We start from the raw sequence: 16,937 nt of genomic DNA, 5'->3' as shown, positions 1-16,937 counted from the left end.
GTTGTTGTTAATAATCAATGATTTAGATTGAAAGCAAAAAATAAATTATATTTGTATTAATGCAATATTAGCAAAAATTAAATGAATTTAAATTAAAAAATCAACACAGATTGGTAAAAAATATATTAATTGATTAAAATTTAGTAAAAAAAAACGTTGATGATGATGTTTTTTCGTTCATCAAAGATGTGAGAAGATGTGGTTTTCATTTTAATTATTATTTGAGTATTTCAATATCTATTATATAACTATTTGTAGTTGAATTCAAGCTAATTTGTGTATTTTTCATAAATTTCGCTTTTACTTTGTGGTACTTTCGGTTCTACATTTCTTATTTTAATTATTCCACGCTATCGATCAAACATTTTCACTGTCCTCGAATTGTGCGGTTGGTATTGTATTTTTAATACTTCATATATTCACACATTTCACGCAAAATAAAACAACACTTCTATAAAAATGTTATAAAAAATGTTGCATACTTTAATAATCGTCTTCAGCAATATTAGGATCGTGTACAGTTCATGGAACACATCAACCGATGCTCATTTATCACAACTTTTTCTCACTCTCACTTTCATGCGCAGTTACACTCTTTAGTTATTTTGCAGCACGCGCTGTCGCATCCAAAAATTGCTTTTCAGTTTCAAAATTAATTCCTGACCAAAACTTTTGAGCTTTTGGAATTCAAACAAGCAGCACTTATTTTCATACAAGCATTCCAACATAACGCCCATTTACACATACATACTTACATACTTATGTATGTACGTCCATATGTATACAAAGCCTATCATATCTCTTTCACTATCACTATCACTTTCACTTTATCTCTTTGCATCACTAGCTCTCTCTAGATCTCTATTTCTCTCTCTCTCTCTCGCTCTATCTCTCTGTCTATCTCGCTTTGTTTCTCTCACTCGTGCCACTACTTTATGCCACTTTATATTCAATTAAAAACCATAACAAAATTCATTCCAAATTCATCTAGAGCAACAAAAGAAGAACGAAAAAATTATTAACTTTTTACTCAATGAAATCTTAATACTCGTACCATTGACTACTGTACAAAAAAACAAAAATATTTATATAAGTTCAGTAAATTAGAAAGAATAAATGTGTATATAAAAAATACGAAGATGGAAAACATGTGTAGGAAGCGTTTCTTCTCCCCCTCGCTCATATACATAATCGTCGCTTGCGAGCGGGAGAAGAAATACTTTCGTGCACATTTTTTAAATTCGTAAGCTGCTTAAATGAAATTAAAAAATAAAACAAAAATTATGTGATTTGAGCTTTGAGAGAAACAAGCATTAAATATTTTAATTAAGTCAACACGCAAAAATCACTGAAAGCGAAGAAAAAGAAGAAAAGTGCTTTTTCACATACGATTCCAATGGTCTGACTTAAATTTTTTCATCATGTACCACCATCGCAACCATGTGCAAACCAGCCCAGAACAGCGTATATGTACGTCTATATTTACATGTACAAATATATTACTACTATATGCTATATATAATACTGCATATAATTATAACAAGAAACAGCAGCAACAACAAATAGCTACGAACGCCACGACCAAAAGCAGCTTCAAACAATAGCTAAAATAATAATGAAAAATGCGCTTTAAAGCTGAAAATGCTACATATAAAAAGCAGTTGAAAGCTTCAAAGCTAGCGCAGCAGACGCTACTGCACATACATACATACATACACATAAACAAAGAGATGTTTACACATAAAACACAAATACATATGCTAAATCACAAATACACATTTCACTCACACACACACATATACATTTATACAAATATCAACACATGTACAGAGAAAATTACATATTTTACATAACTACTTACTTGCAAAAATGAAGTAGTCAATTTCTTTTATATGAGCTGCCAATAAAATTAGAAATGTTAAACATACAGCAAAAGATACAGCAGCAACAGCAGCAGCAGCCAAATGGTGCCCGCACGCAAGCGCCCCGCATGCACACACAACAGCAACAACAGTACAAGCAACAGTTTTCGAGCACGCAACGCAGCTTGAATCGTCAGCACAAAAAGCTGCATATACACATGAAAGCTCTACTTGCGAAGCTTTCACAAAGAACATCACGAAAAAGTCGCATGATTTAAATGATTCTTATTTTGAAATAAAGAATTTGATAAGCTATGATACAAAATTATTAAAAATGAAAACAATAAGTAGATTCTGCTTAGTATTAGCACTTATGTTTGAATATCAGACAAAATTTTATATTTAATTTAACCTCTTTACGCCGCTGACCACATACGTGTGGTGTAAATAAAAAAGAAAAAAGTGCATAATAACTTATTCGCTAGAGGAATCCCGAAAAAGGGAGGTACAAATTTTATGCTTTAGCTCTACCGCTAATGTTATTTCCAGTTAACGCTAAAAATTAACATAGAACATCGTCCTCGAAGAGGTTAAATATATTATTAGGTAGTGCACATTTTGAATGCACTATGTTAAATATTTCAAAAAATCTGCATTGTATTAAATTCTGTTATAAAGTAATTTATTTAAATGTGAAAATGATAAGAAATTCAGAAAAAATAAGCTAAGCGTATACGAAATTGCAAATGGTTTTGAAATTTAAGTTAATTTTGAACTTGTTAAAATTTAGTTGTACAAATAAGTTGAATTTTTTAATGTGATAACGTAAATAACGTAATTCAAAAAGAAAATATTAAAATCAGAAAATTTTATTTTAGTCAAAATTTAATATGGAGTTTTTTTCAGTTAAATAGTTCAATAAAAAATGTTTAAATTAAAAAGTTAGTGAGCTTAAAGCTCTTACGTATGCCTCTATTACAAAGCACTAAAAGCCAAAAATGTTTGCGGCAACAGATCAAAATTATTAATGCTTCATTAGTAATTATGTGAAATATTTTAGTTTTAAATACAATTTTCAGTATATAAACATATCGAATATTCGTTAATCTACAACTCGTTAATCCGTTGTCTAAATATTTAAAATATTGTTAAAATTATTTTAAATTAAATAGATTACATAATAAGTAAAATTGGCTGTATCTTAATTCAATTGATTGTATTGAATGATTAAAGCTTAATTCATCTTCAAATCTTATAATATATTAAAAAAATAACTACACACACATATATACAAATTAATTGTAACAACTGAACTTTCAGTTTTCTATTGATTCTAATTTTTTAAGTTGTAATGTTTTTCGTTTATATAAAAAATATTTCCTATGCGAAGTCTTCTCTGCGACATTTCATGCCGCTGCAGAGTATCTTTTCGAAGCTTTCACTTTATGCCGACACGCCGATGCTTTCAAAGATGTACCAATTGATTTTTTCCATTTCTCAGCGCTTTTCGGTATTGCTTCAAATGTAATTTTCAAAGGAAATGCCTACCAGGTGCAAACTAATTCTTAAATCTCTCAATAAGTACATAAAAGAACTCGGAAGAGCTTTTGAAGCATTCAAACGGTCACACTGGCGCTTTTTGCTTATTATTAGAAATACACGTCAAAATTAATATTTTCATTTATTTATTTCGTTTTATTTTTAGTTTAAAGTTTTAGCTACTTAATATAACCAAAAATAATCAAGCATTTCGAAAAACTGCTATACGAAATGTCAGCATAATTCAGTGGAAGCGAAAACAGAAGCATAAACAACCGTTTCGAGCTTTGCTATGGAGTAAAACTTTCTCTCTACCACGTTTACTACTGTTATCTAATCAAATTTTAATTTTTTTGAAAATTACTCTTAAATTTCTGGTTAGAATCTTCCTATCATAAACTTGTTTGTAGCAAATGAAGTTAATTGCGGTTTTTATGATTAATTAAATTAAATGAATCAAAGTATTAGCATATGGAAAAAGACAAATAAATTTTAACAGCTTAGTGCAAAAAACAAAGAATTAAATTTAAATTTAGTGTAATTAATCACACAATTAGTCCAACTTTAACAGTATCACAACTACAATAAACACACCGCAATGCATACGTATGGAAGTACCCAATATTTGAGGCAACCAGAAATAGAATCATCAATATTAAGTGCATATGTATGTATGTACTTGAAATATGTAATACATATTGTTATAATATTTATTGTAAAAAACTTGGTCTATAAATGGCTTTTTGTCAAAAACCAAAGACAAAGACATTGTATCTTCAGTCGCAATAAATAAAATTGTATTGAACCATGGAAGGAAGTGTGTTTTTTTTATCAGTTGTATTTATAGCATTTCGTCTATAAATACGAGTATACCTAAATGTTGATGTAAGTATTAAATAATTTATGATTAAATTACACAGGCGTTATAAAATTAATTACAAAGTTTTTATTATTTTCTTTTGTATTGCATACTAATATGTATTTGGTAATAGTCAAAAGTTACACTTTTCTTTTTTTCTCTGCATCAACAATATAATTAACAAATTACTGCAACTTTAAACTCTTACAAACAGTGAATGTTATTTATTCTTGGCTCATATTCAGCGATGACATATCTGCGCTGGAGTCGGCGACGTGATATGAAGAGTCAAGTGGCAAGTCTAAGTCATCGTCCAAAAGCATTTTGCGCATGCGCTCTTTATAGCTGTAAATTTAGAATATAAATAAGTTATAGAAAATCCGGTGCTCGACAAAAGACTATAGCTAAAAATTTTTAAACGACTCAAAATTATTTCCAACCTTGGCCTCTCTTTTTCGTATCTCATGTTGTCAATACTCGTACAACTTGCTTTCTAATTAATTAAATTTTTGTCATATAGAATACTTACACTTGACTGTCGGGATTATTTTCCTGATTACGGCATTTCTCCAACTTTTTTTCGATCATTTTCACTTTGTCTTTCGCTGGCAGCTCGTATGTCTTCACCATGAAACGTATTTCTTTAAATCGAATATTAAAGTAATTCTTTTGGATATAACTTAAGTAAACTTGCGAAACTTACTACGCACAGCCTCTATTAGAACTGGTAATTTATCGCGCGCCGCCACAAATAAGTTTTCCGTCACATAGCTATCCAAATTTTCCTGCTCTTTACTAGCCGCATGCAGCACAGCTGCTAACGCAATCTAAAACAGAGAATCTCACATTTAGTACGTGTACTCTTTTATGTTCAGTTGTGAACATTTCGCACCTGCGATGGCGCGTATAGAAGGCAGGCATCGGTAAAGAAAGTCTTTTCTATAAATTCATCAATATGAGCTCTCAAGCGCTCTGGATTCGGCATATTGCTGCGCGTCTGCAATGCCAAAAAAATTTTTATGCAAAGTATATCGCTTAAATGTAGTGAAAATCATACCTTGATGTCGATGAGAAAACCTTCGACGGGTCGATATGGATTGTGTACTGTTAGGTAATAATTAAGCTGCTGCATCATTAACAGTTCATTTGATAGTATAATATCCATAGCTTTATTACGATCGCCTTTTATATTACCCACGAACTGACCGATGGATACATTAAATTCTTCCACCTTGCAAGCCAAATAAACACACGTGGCGCTGAAATAAAGGAATAAAATATTAGAAACTCTATTGTATTTTTTATTTTCTGCAATATTCACAGTATCTCCTTTGGATGATAATCCATCGGTGTATTGTTCAGGTAGAAACGTTTGAAATAATGGAATGCAGTGCCAACAACACATTTTGGCATAGGCGGCTCGAACCTTCGGCAGAAATCATTTAAATAAAGCTCATATTGTTTCAGCAGAATACGTTCTTCAGTGGGCAAGAGGAAGTAGGACTCGCGTTGTTCCTTCTGCAAGCACACACATATTACAAATATCTCAATAATTTATTGTTGCTTGAAGCTATCTTCATACTTACATTCATCTCAGCACCATGTGTATTAATGTAATTTACATTTCTTTCCAAACGCAATTCATTAAGTTGTTGTTCATTTGAAAAAGTCCAGAATCTCTTTTGGGAGCTTAAAGGGAACATTGTCACAACCAACTGCTATATATTTACACAGTTTCCTCTTCTTTCGGATGGATGTACACAAATTCACAATTGTATAAGAACCAGTGAGAACAAGTACAGGGCGATTCACATGATAATATAATGAATTCATGTGAATAGATTTCGTTGACTGTTATTTTGAATACAATCATGAGCAAAGCGATTATTTTCATGTATCATAAATATGTATACAAAATAATTTAGAACAAAGTAAACAGAGGTAAAATTTAAATAAAATGAAATAATATAAAATGAAATAACATGAAAATAATGTAAAAAGATATAAAATAAAATAAAAAAAGTGCGTGTAGCGTAGTACACATAACAGAAGTGAAGCTTTCAAGCCAGACAAAGAAAGAAGGAGAGACCCGAGGGAGAAAGAATATACAGGGGGAACGATATGAAGCGTTACCAACTTCACACTGCTTGTATCTGTAAAACAGCTCATGACATCAACGTCAAAATCGTTCTAATGACAGTTCAATATATTGGTTAGAAGCCATCAAAAGCATTTGCGTCTCTGTTCAGTTGAATTTAATTTTTCTGTAATGGAATTCAAAGGTAATAGTGTGTTCACGTTATATTTGGCTGGAAAATCACAACCAGCCATTGTTCGTGAGCTCAAAGTGAATAAAATCTTTGTGTATCGCACTATAAAACGTTACAATGATACTGGTAGCATTGCAAAACGCTATGGAGGTGGACCAAAAAAGCTCGCAACAACGCCAGAAATGGTTCGGAAAGTGAAGGCTCAACTTGAACGAAATACACGTCGAAGTGGAAGAAAAATGGCCAAAGAACTGAAAGTGTCGCAAGACAGCATTCGACGCATATTAAAAAAAGAGCTCAAGGTCAAGGCTTACATGTTCCAAAAAGCACACGATCTTTCACCCCAGCAAAAACAAAGTTCGGTGCGAAAGAGCAAAAGAGTTGTTGCGCTTGCACGACCGTGGCGAATTTCCTAGCATTGTGTTTTCTGATGACAAAAATTTCCCAATTGAGCAGTTCATAAACACTCAAAACGATCGTGTTTACTTGACCGAACGCTCATACAAGAATTTGACCCTACGTATGGCCACTCGAAGCAATTTTCCATCACAAGTAATCGTTGGGGCCGCAGTGACCTCTGACGGACGCTCTCCAATCGTTTGAGCCTGTTGTCAAAGTGAATGCGACTTATTATCGGGAAAACATTTCGGTCGTAGACCATGGACGTTCCAGCAGGACTCGGCACCGTCTCATAAAGCTCGTGTGAACCAAGAATGGTTAAAAAATCATGTTCCACACTTCATTTCGTCCACACAATGGCTTTCTAATTCGCCAGACGCAAATCCGATGGACTATTCCATCTGGTCCATTTTGGAGAGCAAGGTGAGGACTAAAAGATATGCCAGTATGGATGCGCTGAAAAAAGCGATTATACTCAAGATCACATTCGTGCAGCATGCAACTCATTTTTTGACCCTTTGAAGGCTATAGTCAATGCAAAAGGTGGTCATATCGAGCTCAAGTGAATATATGTTAAAATTGTAAGCATTTTTGAACAATTTGTCTTTGAAATCAATAAAAACTACTTTCACACAAAAGAGTGATGGTATTTTGAATAGGTACACTTCATATCGTTCACCCTGTGTATCTAAATAAATTCAAAACATTTGCAGAGAATACAAATAGACAAAATTTACAAAAAAAAAAAAAAAACAGCAGCTGAGAGTATTGAAGCTTAAATTATGACAATGAGCAATTGTTTTTGTACTCTAGCTTTAAAGTATAACTTACGTGTAGGTGTGTAAGTATATATGTATGTAGTAATAAAATAGTCATCGAACTTTGAAATTATTTTTATACAAACGATATATGCACACACACACATATGTATACTCATTAAACGAAGAATTCACAATGTATTTGCACACATCTATAAACACATATCAATAACTAGAAACTATCTACCGGAAGTTTTCGAAAACGCACCACTCAATTGAATTCCCCAACTTCCAATCATATGATACCCGCAAGAACATGCATATATACACACATAATTAAATACCATGATGGAAAGAATAATGAGATGGCGCCTATCGTGGTCCCGTTACTTTGCGCTCAGCGAATTTGACAACTAGTTACGTGATTTTAGCTCCAGTATGGCCAGATTACCATTTTCGTAACTTGATTTAGCATTTTTTTTTTGTAATTTTTATTATTTTTTGTCTCGGAGTTTTAGTTCTTTCTTCATGACATTTTTCTAGCTGTTCTAATTAAAATGTCATGTTTATAATTTTGTAAAATATACATTTTTTAAGAATTAGTTAAATAATTCACTCAGTTTTATTTAGCTTTACTTTTTTTAGCATCTGGTGGCATTGCCCGCGATTGCCGGTGTTGTTCAAGAATGATATAAACAAGATTGCGCCCATCAGAGCGTACGTGACGTCACGTTTGCTGAGTTGTGCAGTATTGCCAACCATTTGCTCTTCGCAATAAATTTAGTGCTTTTTTATACCGAAAATGCGACAATTTTTAAGTTTGGTGTTTGTTTCTTTTTGTTTTTAATTTAAGGCTACCGAGACTTTAGGTTAAAAAAAAACTGTATTATTATACAGAAGAAGTTTAAAAAAGGCCACTCTGAGAAAGTTAAATAAAACTAAGTGAATTATTGAACTAATTTTTAAAAAATATATATTTTACAAAATTATAAACATTACATTCAGTGCTGTCAACCATTTGCTCTTCACAATTTTTTTACTCTTAAAAAATTTGATAATTTGAAAGTGAAAATTTTATTTTTGGCTCCATTTAAGGCTATGCAAAAATATTAAATGCCCCTCTCTCAACTCTTCTTAAGATTGAAAACCTTTTTACACATTTTAAAAAGCCTTTGAATTTACTGAATGCGAATTGAAACCATAGAGGTGTAATCGTTCCTCCCGGCCATCAATCCTTAGTGGGACATAGGGCATCAATAGATGTATTCATTGTAAAAATAAGCCACAAAATACCAGAAAATACTAAAGAAACTATACTGACTTTTTTACGAAAAGAGTACCTTATCTAGTTACAGAACTTCAAATATAGCAAAAAAGTCGTTCCCTTAACAAAAGAGTTTCGCTTAACAAAAAAACTCATAAATTAAATTGTACATAAGCATAACACATTTATTTAAAAAAAAACGCACATTCTACAGACAATTTGTCACGCATACAAAGTTCTTTGAGTAACACAATAAAAATTTCGTGTTTTATTTTCTTTAAATGGGCATTTAGTGCATTTTTATATCCAAAGCTATGCAACTCTGCAGTAGCGAGAGAGAGATTTGACTGCCGAAAGCAGAAGAACACCAACAACACCGGCAATCGCGGGCAATGCCACCAGATGTTAAAAAAAAGTAAAGCTAAATAAAACTGAGTGAATTATTTAAATAATTATTAAAAAATGTATATTTTACAAAATTATAAACATGACATTTTAATTAGAACAACTAGAAAAATGTCATGAAGAAAGAACTAAAACTCCGAGACACAAAATAATAAAAATAACAAAAAAAAAAAGATAAATCAAGTTACGAAAATGGTAATCTGGCCATACTGGAGCTAAAATCACGTAACTAGTTGTCAAATTCGCTGAGCGCAAAGTAACGGGACCACGATGGGCGCCATCTCATTATTCTTTGCATCATGGGTGTTGTTGGTGTTCTTCTGCTTTCGGCAGTCAAATCTCTCTCTCGCTACTGCAGAGTTGCCTAGCTTTGGATATAAAAACGCACTTAAATGCCCATTTAAAGAAAATAACCCAACAAACTTTTATTGAATCACTTAAAGAACTTTGTATGCGTGACAAATTGTCTTTAGAATGTGCGTATTTTTAAATAAATGTGTTATGCTTATGTACAATTTAATTTATGAGTTTTTTTTTGTTAAGCGAGACTCTTTTGTCAAGGGAACGACTTTTTTGCTATATTGGAAGTTATGTAACTAGATAAGGTACTCTTTTTGTAAAAATGTCAGTATGGTTTCTTTAGTATTTTCTGGTATTTTGTTGTTTATTTTTACAATGAATATAACCAATGAATATAACTCTTAATGTCCTATGTCTCACTAAGGATTGATGACCGGAAGACACGATTACACCTCTATGGTTTTAATTCGCATTCAATAAATTCAAAGGCTTTTTAAAATGTGTAAAAAGGTTTTCAATCTTAAGAAGAGTTGAGAGAGGAGCATTTAATATTTTTGCACAACCTTAAATGGAGCCAAAAATTAAATTTGCACTTTCAAATTATCAAATTTTATAAGAGTAAAAAAATTTTCATTAGCACTAAAATCCTCTCAGAGTGACCTTTTTAACCTTTTTTTGTTTAATAATATAGTTTGTTTTTTTACTTAAAGTTTCGGTAGCTTTAAATTAAAAAAAAGAAACAATCACGAAACTTCTAAATTTTCGCATTTTCGGTATAAAAAAGCACTAAATTTATTGCGAATAGCAAATGGTTGGCAATACTGCACAACTCAGCAAACGTGACGTCACTTACGCTCTGATGGGCGCAATCTTCTTTCTATCATTCTTGATTAAATACAAATTTGCATATTCTCAATAACACTAACATACAGATTACGAGCATGATGCAAAGAATAATGAGATGGCGCCCATCGTGGTCCCGTTACTTTGCGCTCAGCGAATTTGACAACTAGTTACGTGATTTTAGCTCCAGTATGGCCAGATTACCATTTTCGTAACTTGATTTAGCATTTTTTTTTTTATTTTTATTATTTTTTGTCTCGGAGTTTTAGTTCATTCCACATGACATTTTTCTAGCCTATTCTAATTAAAAGTAATGTTTATGATTTTGTAAAATATACATTTTTTAATAATTATTTAAATAATTCACTCAGTTTTATTTAGCTTTACTTTTTTTTAACATCTGGTGGCATTGCCCGTGATTACCGGTGTTGTTGGTGTTCTTCTGCTTTCAGCAGTAAAATCTCTCTCTCGCTACTGCAGAGTTGCCTAGCTTTGGATATAAAAACGCACTAAATGCCCATTTAAAGAAAATAAAACACGAAATTTTTATTGAATTACTTAAAGAACTTTGTATGCGTGACAAATTGTCTGTAGAATGTGCGTTTTTTTTAAATAAATGTGTTATGCTTATGTACAATTTAATTTATGAGTTTTTTTGTTAAGCGAGACTCTTTTATTAAGGGAACGACGTTTTTGCTATATTTGAAGTTATGTAACTAGATAAGGTACTCTTTTTGTAAAAATGTCAGTATGGTTGCTTTAGTATTTTCTGGTATTTTGTTGCTTATTTTTACTATGAATACACCTCTTGAAGCTCTATGTCTCACTAAGGATTGATGACCGGAAGAAACGATTACACCTCTATGGTTTTAATTCGCATTCAATAAATTCAAAGGCTTTTTAAAATGTGTAAAAAGGTTTTCAATCTTAAGAAGAGTTGAGAGCGGGGCATTTAAAATTTTTGCATAGCCTTAAATGGAGCCAAAAATTAAATTTGCACTTTCAAATTATCAAATTTTATAGGAGTAAAAAAATTTTCATTAGCACTAAAATCTTCTCAGAGTGGCCTTTTTTAAACTTCTTTTGTATAATAATTCAGTTTTTTTTTAACCTAAAGCTTCGCTAACCTTAAATTAAAAACAAAAAGAAACAAACACCAAACTTAAAAATTGTCGCATTTTCGGTATAAAAAAGCACTAAATTTATTGCGAAGAGCAAATGGTTGGCAATACTGCACAACTCAGCAAACGTGACGTCACGCACGCTCTGATGGGCGCAATCTTGTTTCTATCATTCTTGGATTACGAGTACTATCCGAATAATCTCTCTTAAGAATGTGCTCTTTCTCACTCCCTAGTATACTTATACACACATACATACATAGATATATACATACAGTGCACTCGCGATAACTCGAACTAATTAAAACAGGCGCTGTTCGATTTATCGAATTTGTTCGACTTATCAATTGAGTGTGCTATGTTAAAAAAACAGTCATCGATATCGATTTTTCGATCGATTGTTGAAAATGGAAGCCAGTAGAAAATTTCTGTAGTATAGTTTCGTTATACGAATTACATTTTGGTCCATTGGCTGGATCAATGGTGTCACATTCGGCGCCATAAACATGGTTAAAATTAAACCATCCTCGGACTTTAATTCGATTTCGTTGGGATGTGATGGGGCATTATCAATTAGAAGAAGAGCCTTCTCAGGTAGTCCCCCATCTTTCAAATATTTTCTTACCTAAATATTAAAGTCATTTAACTTGGTTAAAAAAATTGTTTTAATGAATCTGGATTTTACCTGCGGCACGAACGAGTTATGAAACCAGTCTTTGAAAATCGCCGAAGTCATCCAGGCTGATTTGGAATTTTCGTACTCCACCGGACAGTTAAAATTTTTGAAAATACGAGGATTTCTTGCTTTGTCAATAACGAGAAGTTTAAGCTTATGGTTGCCGGTAGCGTTAGTGCAAGCCCTAAATTGCCTTATCTTTCTTTTTTATAAGACTTATGGTGGACTTGGCTACCCCATATTCCTTCGCTAGAGAAGTAACACTACGTCCACGTTTAATTTTGTTAAGGACTTCAGCCCTCTCTTTTAATGTTAAACACTTCAACCTTTTACGATCCATTACTCACATGCACTGATACACTACAAATGACAAATTTAAAGCAATTTGGTCAATGCAAGATGTTGTTCCCAGAAAACTAACGGGATATTAACGTCGACATATTCATATGGACAATACACTAGTATACATATAATTTATATACATATACTATTACATATGTATCTATGTACAAAATGTACATGTTTGAAAAGAATGTGTGTACAAATAAATTTGTTTTTTTGTTCGAGTTATAGCGCTTTTTTATTGTTCGAGTTACAAAGAAGTCAATAGGGGAAAAAATGTGTTCGAGTTAGCACGTCGTTCGACTTAGCGGCTATTCGAGTTACCGCGAGTGCACTGTATTTATTTAAGTTATACTAGTCCATCACTAAATATGTATAAGGTATAGCTCTCTCTCTCTCCTTTTCCTCTACGTTATATATTTTCTCTCTCTCGCGGAACGAAAATGCCCAAAACGTTGCATGGCCTTGAAATTTTACTCTCCATTCTCGCTCGTCCATCGACGCCTAAGAAGTTCAAGTTCAAAAAATAAAAAAAATGGAATTACATTACTACAGCTAAAAGCAATTTTTGTTTTTAATTGGTCATTCCAACCCCGCAAACCTTATGAGCGAGTTTGGGTATATCCTGTATTACACACAAGAATGCACCATCTTACCAGGATAGCGGCCATTTTTCAATTTTCTCCATGTAATTTTTTGGACGGCAAAATTTAACATGAAATGCCATAACATCTGCATTTTGCCATGGTGTCAGATCAAATTGTCGAAAGATAGCGGGTGTTTTATTAACAAAGGCTCTCTTCGTCCTGCCTCAAAAACAACAGGAATCCTCCATATTGGATCGCGAATACTCTAATTGCATAGAAATTTTAATGCCTACATAGATCTTCTTCACAAGCAGCCCCTCTAGATACTTATGGAGAGTGGCAACCACCTTAGTGTAGATCTTTTTCAGGGATACTCGACTGTATAAGGTGTCTCGTTTTTCAGAATGTTTGGTTCATTACTATGAGGTTTTTGTGAAAGCGTGCAACATTTTTGAATATTTACCATACATTCTTTATTTCACCTTAAGTTAACTTCTGAAATCAAGTAAATTGTTTAAGTTTATTTACTTTGCCTGCTTCAAGTAACTGAGAAAAAATATTTCACTTTTGTCTCCCCCTTTCATCAAAATTTTATTGCAATAAATAATAAAAATTATTAATCAATTTACAAATTAACAAAATTTTTAGTGACATACAATAATGGGCACAAACTTTAATTATATACCATGCGCTCTCCAGGATGAACTCCGAACAATAGCCAATGCTATAGTAGCCCCTGGCAAAGGAATATTGGCGGTCGATGAATCGCCTGGTTCAATGGCTAAAAAATTTTTAACGTTTGACTTACCAAACACCGAGGAGAATCGACGTATATATCGACAACTTTTGTTTACAACCGAAAATCTACAGGAACACATATCGGGTGCTATTTTACATAACGAAACTCTTTACCAGAAAACAGATGACGGAAAGACATTTGGGGATCTGCTACGGCATCGTGGTATAATAGTTGGTATTAAAGTAGATAAGGGAATTGTCCCGCTGCCTGGATCGCTGGATGAGAGCACTACCGAGGGTCTGGACGATCTCTATTGCCGTTGTGGTAAATACAAGCGCGATGGTTGTGATTTTGCTAAGTGGCGTTGCGTTTTGAAAATTGGCAAGCATATACCCACCTACCAAGCTATAATGGAGAACACGAACGTACTCGCACGTTATGCCTCCATTTGTCAGTCGCAGGGCATTGTTCCGATTGTGGAACCGGATGTATTAGTTGATGGTGATCACGATATCATCAGAGCACAAAAAGTAAAATATTATTTCTGTTTATATGTTCTTAGGTATATTAATAACCAATTCTTGTACATATCTACAATCTTTTTACCGAAACAGGTGACGGAAACTGTGTTGGCTGCCCAGTATAAAGCATTGAATGATCATCATGTATACTTGGAGGGCACGCTTTTGAAACCGAATATGATTATACCCGGCCAAAAATGCCCACGCAGAAACTCGCCCGAAGAAATAGCCTATATAACAGTACAGAGTTTTTTGAGAACAGTACCAGCGGCTGTACCAGGTATTTTCAGAGAACAAAAGAATGTTTGAACATTCAAAGCTATATTTTATTAGTTATTGATAAGACCAAAATATTCACATGTTTCATAAGTTTTTTCTTTAATATCCCCGTAAAACCCTAGATAGATAATTTTGATCGACTTCTTTTCGCAAGTTACAAACGTTTGAAATCCATTCGGGGAACTGAATTTTTCAGTGCAGCCGAATTCAACGAACAAAATAAATATTCACAGAGCTCATCAATTCATCTTCTATGATTCCTAAGGTCATAAAACTTTCACAGAAATCTTACCTTAGAACCGATTTGATAATGGATTTATCGGATGTGGTTTTTGTTCTTCTTCTTAAAGCTTTGGAGGGCTTTACCTGCCGGTTTACTTACCCAGAGGCAAGGTGTTATCCTTGTTCCCTATCTACTAATTAGATTTATTTTCCTTTCTTCCAAATTTCTCGAAAGCAAGAGGACGGCACAGATATTGAGATTAGCATACATATACTTCCTCTTATTGAGTTTTAGAACTTTGCATCCCTTGCCCCAGGATATTCATCAGCTGTATTATTTTCGCCGTATTCATCATGTGAGTTTAGAAGCCCTTCAGACAGTCCTATCTTTATGGGTCTCCTCCAGGTTTCGCACATAATGAATATCTGACTTATGATATATTTGCCCAATCTAAAGCCTCGAGGATACGGTAAAAGCAGTCTTCTATCGGTACTTTGTTTATGAAGTACTCCGTCTCTTCTCACTCGTTGTATTCTTAACCGTAGTATTGGGAATTATCACAAATACACATAGTCCTCATTTTGAAAGTTCCAGTTGGCAAATTTCTATTTACGTGACTACTATTTTAAAGGTATTGTATTTCTTTCGGGCGGTCAATCGGAGGAAGAGGCCACCGTGCATTTAAATGCAATAAACAATGTAAACTTAAAGCATCCTTGGGAACTCTCATTTTCGTATGGACGTGCACTGCAAGCATCAGTACTGGAAGCTTGGGCTGGAAAAAATGAAAACATTGCACAAGCAAAAAATGAACTTCAAAAACGAGCTAAGGTAAGTAAAAAATAAATGAATACAGAAAAAATATAAAAACGTACGATCCGGGAATAAATCTTTTAATAGCTACATGTGTGGTGGCCTTCGAAGCATTTTCTAGCTTCACTGTTGAGAGTTTTTGGGGTTTTATACCCGACATAGTACAACAAGTTCAGCAAGGTGGTACGACTTTGTTCACACAAAATGTATGAAGTTACGAGAGAACTTAAATGCCTCTATAACAGTCCGTCCGACTGTGCAAACGAAAAACTGGAAAATAGTACTAAAAAGGTGGTACGAAATGTTCTTGAATTGTTCTATCTTTAACACCTTTAAAAGCGTGGCCGGAATAAGTCTGCCGAAAAAGTGAAGTTAAGTTACTGACATGACATTATCTCCACTATTAGCAAATAATCTATAGAACTAGCAAAGATCGGACTATCATGAAAGGAAATTTTAGGAATCGTGGACAGATCGAATAAATCCTATGGACGACTCTATCAACCATAAAGAGATTGTCACGTATGAAAAGTTTCACATACTGAACGATTTTCAAAATACTTAGAATTTGGAAATATTTTTCAGAAAAAGTTATGCATGTTGAAATGATAAAACGTACCGAAAAAGCTATAAATTTTCAAAATGATTGTTGTTGCCGTTGTAATCATAAAACATATCTTTAGTTAGAAATCCACTAGAGTGACATACCACGGCCTAGTCATTCCTGTAACCTAGACTCAACTATCTAGGGAACGCTGAGTACTTTTAACCATTCGTTGCTCTTGTTATTTTTCACTTTTCATAAAATATTTTCAAAATATTGAAGTTTCTATGACTCACATACATAGGTGGAATGAGCTTTACTTATGCATGGATGTTTTTAATTATTATTTTATTTTAGGTCTATATATTATATGTACCTATTACGTAAAACTTTTTTGATGGTAATTATTATTTCCTATTTATTTCAAAGGCAAATGGACTAGCCCGCTATGGTAAATACGTCGCTGGCTCTATACCACCATTCAAAGCTGATCAAAGTTTGTTTGTGGAGGATCATAAATACTGAGAAATAAAGGACAATCATAAATACTGAGAAATAAAGGACAATCTATACGTATACACATGTTTAGATAA

At 33.1% G+C, this 16,937-nt stretch overlaps 2 protein-coding genes across 2 annotated transcripts; one reads left to right on the top strand and one right to left on the bottom strand.

Moving 5' to 3' along the window:
• Positions 1 to 4,344: 4,344 nt before the first annotated feature.
• On the bottom strand, positions 4,345 to 6,002 carry LOC128868497 (cyclin-H). Its single transcript, XM_054110648.1, has 7 exons — positions 5,847 to 6,002; positions 5,582 to 5,778; positions 5,318 to 5,519; positions 5,153 to 5,257; positions 4,964 to 5,087; positions 4,790 to 4,901; positions 4,345 to 4,605 (listed from the first exon to the last, which is right to left on the bottom strand). Exons 1-7 carry the CDS (start codon positions 5,961 to 5,963, stop codon positions 4,485 to 4,487), a joined length of 978 nt encoding a protein of 325 aa, XP_053966623.1. The 5' UTR covers positions 5,964 to 6,002; the 3' UTR covers positions 4,345 to 4,484.
• Positions 6,003 to 13,652: 7,650 nt separating this feature from the next.
• On the top strand, positions 13,653 to 16,937 carry LOC128866332 (fructose-bisphosphate aldolase-like). Its single transcript, XM_054106965.1, has 5 exons — positions 13,653 to 13,730; positions 13,874 to 14,494; positions 14,579 to 14,765; positions 15,619 to 15,818; positions 16,774 to 16,937. Exons 2-5 carry the CDS (start codon positions 13,886 to 13,888, stop codon positions 16,867 to 16,869), a joined length of 1,092 nt encoding a protein of 363 aa, XP_053962940.1. The 5' UTR covers positions 13,653 to 13,730; positions 13,874 to 13,885; the 3' UTR covers positions 16,870 to 16,937.

This window comes from Anastrepha ludens, chromosome 6, assembly GCF_028408465.1.
Source record: "Anastrepha ludens isolate Willacy chromosome 6, idAnaLude1.1, whole genome shotgun sequence".
Taxonomy (NCBI): Eukaryota; Metazoa; Arthropoda; class Insecta; order Diptera; family Tephritidae; genus Anastrepha; species Anastrepha ludens.
This window is presented reverse-complemented; position numbering and strand designations above follow the sequence as displayed.